This window comes from Nestor notabilis, unplaced genomic scaffold, assembly GCF_000696875.1.
Source record: "Nestor notabilis isolate BGI_N333 unplaced genomic scaffold, ASM69687v1 scaffold9854, whole genome shotgun sequence".
Classification (NCBI taxonomy): domain Eukaryota; kingdom Metazoa; phylum Chordata; class Aves; order Psittaciformes; family Psittacidae; genus Nestor; species Nestor notabilis.
In genome coordinates, this window is record NW_009926853.1 from 17,582 (window position 1) to 19,419 (window position 1,838).

Genomic DNA, 1,838 nt, shown 5'->3' on the forward strand with positions numbered 1-1,838 from the left:
AACATGCAGATGCTCAGAAGAGAGTACTAACAATACAGAGAGATCAAACCCACCACAGTCCTGTCATTTCTCTCAGGAACTCTTTCCACTACACATTACTAACTCATGCTTGTTTTTAAGGGTATGGCTAGCAACGTCTTAAGGACTAGAGCAGCTTCTCTGCCCAACCTTCTCAGCTATTTTTATTCCAGGCATCCAGGAGGATGCTTGGATAAACTATGGGTTACAGCTTGTACCAGCTGTGAGATTCCGGGATTATCCATTGAGTAAGATCCAGGTGGAAAGCTCTGCTGGCTTTTCAGCTGGGCCCTCTCATTCCTACCTATCTCAGCCTTTATGTATTCTTTCATTCCTAGAACATGTACAAGGAAGATTTCAGGAGCATGATTGCAGAGAATAGGAACAGCAGTGACTCCTCCGCCTTCGCTCACACCAACACCACGAGTGCCATCCTGATTACTGCCTACTCAGTTGCCTTTGCTGGCGGTGGGATCGGGTCCATCACGATGTCATTCGTGCTGGTCAAGATGAACACTCTGTCTGTGACCACTACAGCCATCATTAACCTGGTCATTGTGCACAGCCTCCTCCTCTTCACAGTGCCCTTCCGCCTGCACTACTACGTCAACAAGAAGTGGGTATTCAAGATAACCTTTTGCAAAATAGTGAGTGCAATGGTGCACATCCACATGTACCTGACCTTCCTCTTCTATGTGGTCACGCTGGTGATCCGGTGGCTCATCTTCTTCCAATGGAAGGACAAGGTGGAGTTTTACAGGAAGCTTCACGCCATTGCAGCAAGCGCTGCCGTGTGGGTCTGCGTCATGGTTTTTGTAGTGCCGGTCTTGTGCTTTGAGTATGGACGCTCAGGCTCGTACAATGATACAACATGCTTTAAGTTCCACAGAGAACTACAGCAGGAGAGCGTGAAAGCCCTGAACTACACCATCATTGTAGCTGTCGCTTGCATTACTTGTGTCCTCTTGGGCTTGCAGATTTTCATCCTGGTGAAAGTGTCAAGAAGACTTTCCACGTCCCTTTGGTCACATCAGGAGTTCTGGGCCCAAGTGAAAAACTTGATCTTCATCTGCGTCATCATCATTTGCTTCCTTCCCTATCACCTCTTCAGGGCCTACTACATACAGCACATGAGTGATCTTGACCAGTTAGAAAGCTACAACGAAGTGTTTCTGAGCCTGACTGCCCTCAGCTGCCTCGACCTGCTCTTCTTCGTGCTGAGTGGAAGCCGCCTCTTCAAGCAAAAGGTGGCCATGCTCCGCAGCAGGTTGTCTTGCTGCTAGCATCTACCTCCTGCAGCGAGCCCAGTGCTGGGCAGGCACGGCAAACCCCTCCTGACCCTGTCAGGTTGGGCCTTGAAACAGGGCAACACACTCATGAAGGGCTCTATGCACTTGTCTCCTGAAATCATGGGGCGAACCACCTCCAGTGTCTTAGCTGGTAGACTGAAAGGTTACCTCTGGGATGTCCTCATGGGGCTACCTGGTGAGTTGTAGCTGCACCTGGAGGACAGGGAGGAAAGGACATGGGCTCTTCTGTCTAAATGCTTTTGCATCAACGTTTGCAAAGTCAAAGACACCAGAAGGAGACTCGAGAATTTGCAAAGTATGCAGAAACACAAAGAGAAAAACAGGTTTTTATGGAATAAGGGGCAGATTTTTGAAGCATAAAGGTCTATATAATTTTCCATCTATATTTTTATTTATTCTCCTCAAGCTCTCATAAAATATCAGGGAAACTATTGTTCCTCCTGAGTAGGTCTGTTCCTTCACTGTACAGACAAGCATAACTTTCTAAGTAAATTGAACAACTAAATCTAC

The 1,838-nt window shown here is 47.4% G+C and overlaps 1 protein-coding gene across 1 annotated transcript; it reads left to right on the top strand.

The window, feature by feature from the left end:
* The first annotated feature begins 238 nt into the window (after positions 1–238).
* LOC104405158 (probable G-protein coupled receptor 141) lies at positions 239–1,301 on the top strand. The gene is made up of 2 exons (XM_010013774.1): positions 239–277; positions 357–1,301. Exon 2 carries the CDS (start codon positions 360–362, stop codon positions 1,299–1,301), a length of 942 nt encoding a protein of 313 aa, XP_010012076.1. The 5' UTR covers positions 239–277; positions 357–359.
* The last annotated feature ends 537 nt before the right edge of the window (positions 1,302–1,838 follow it).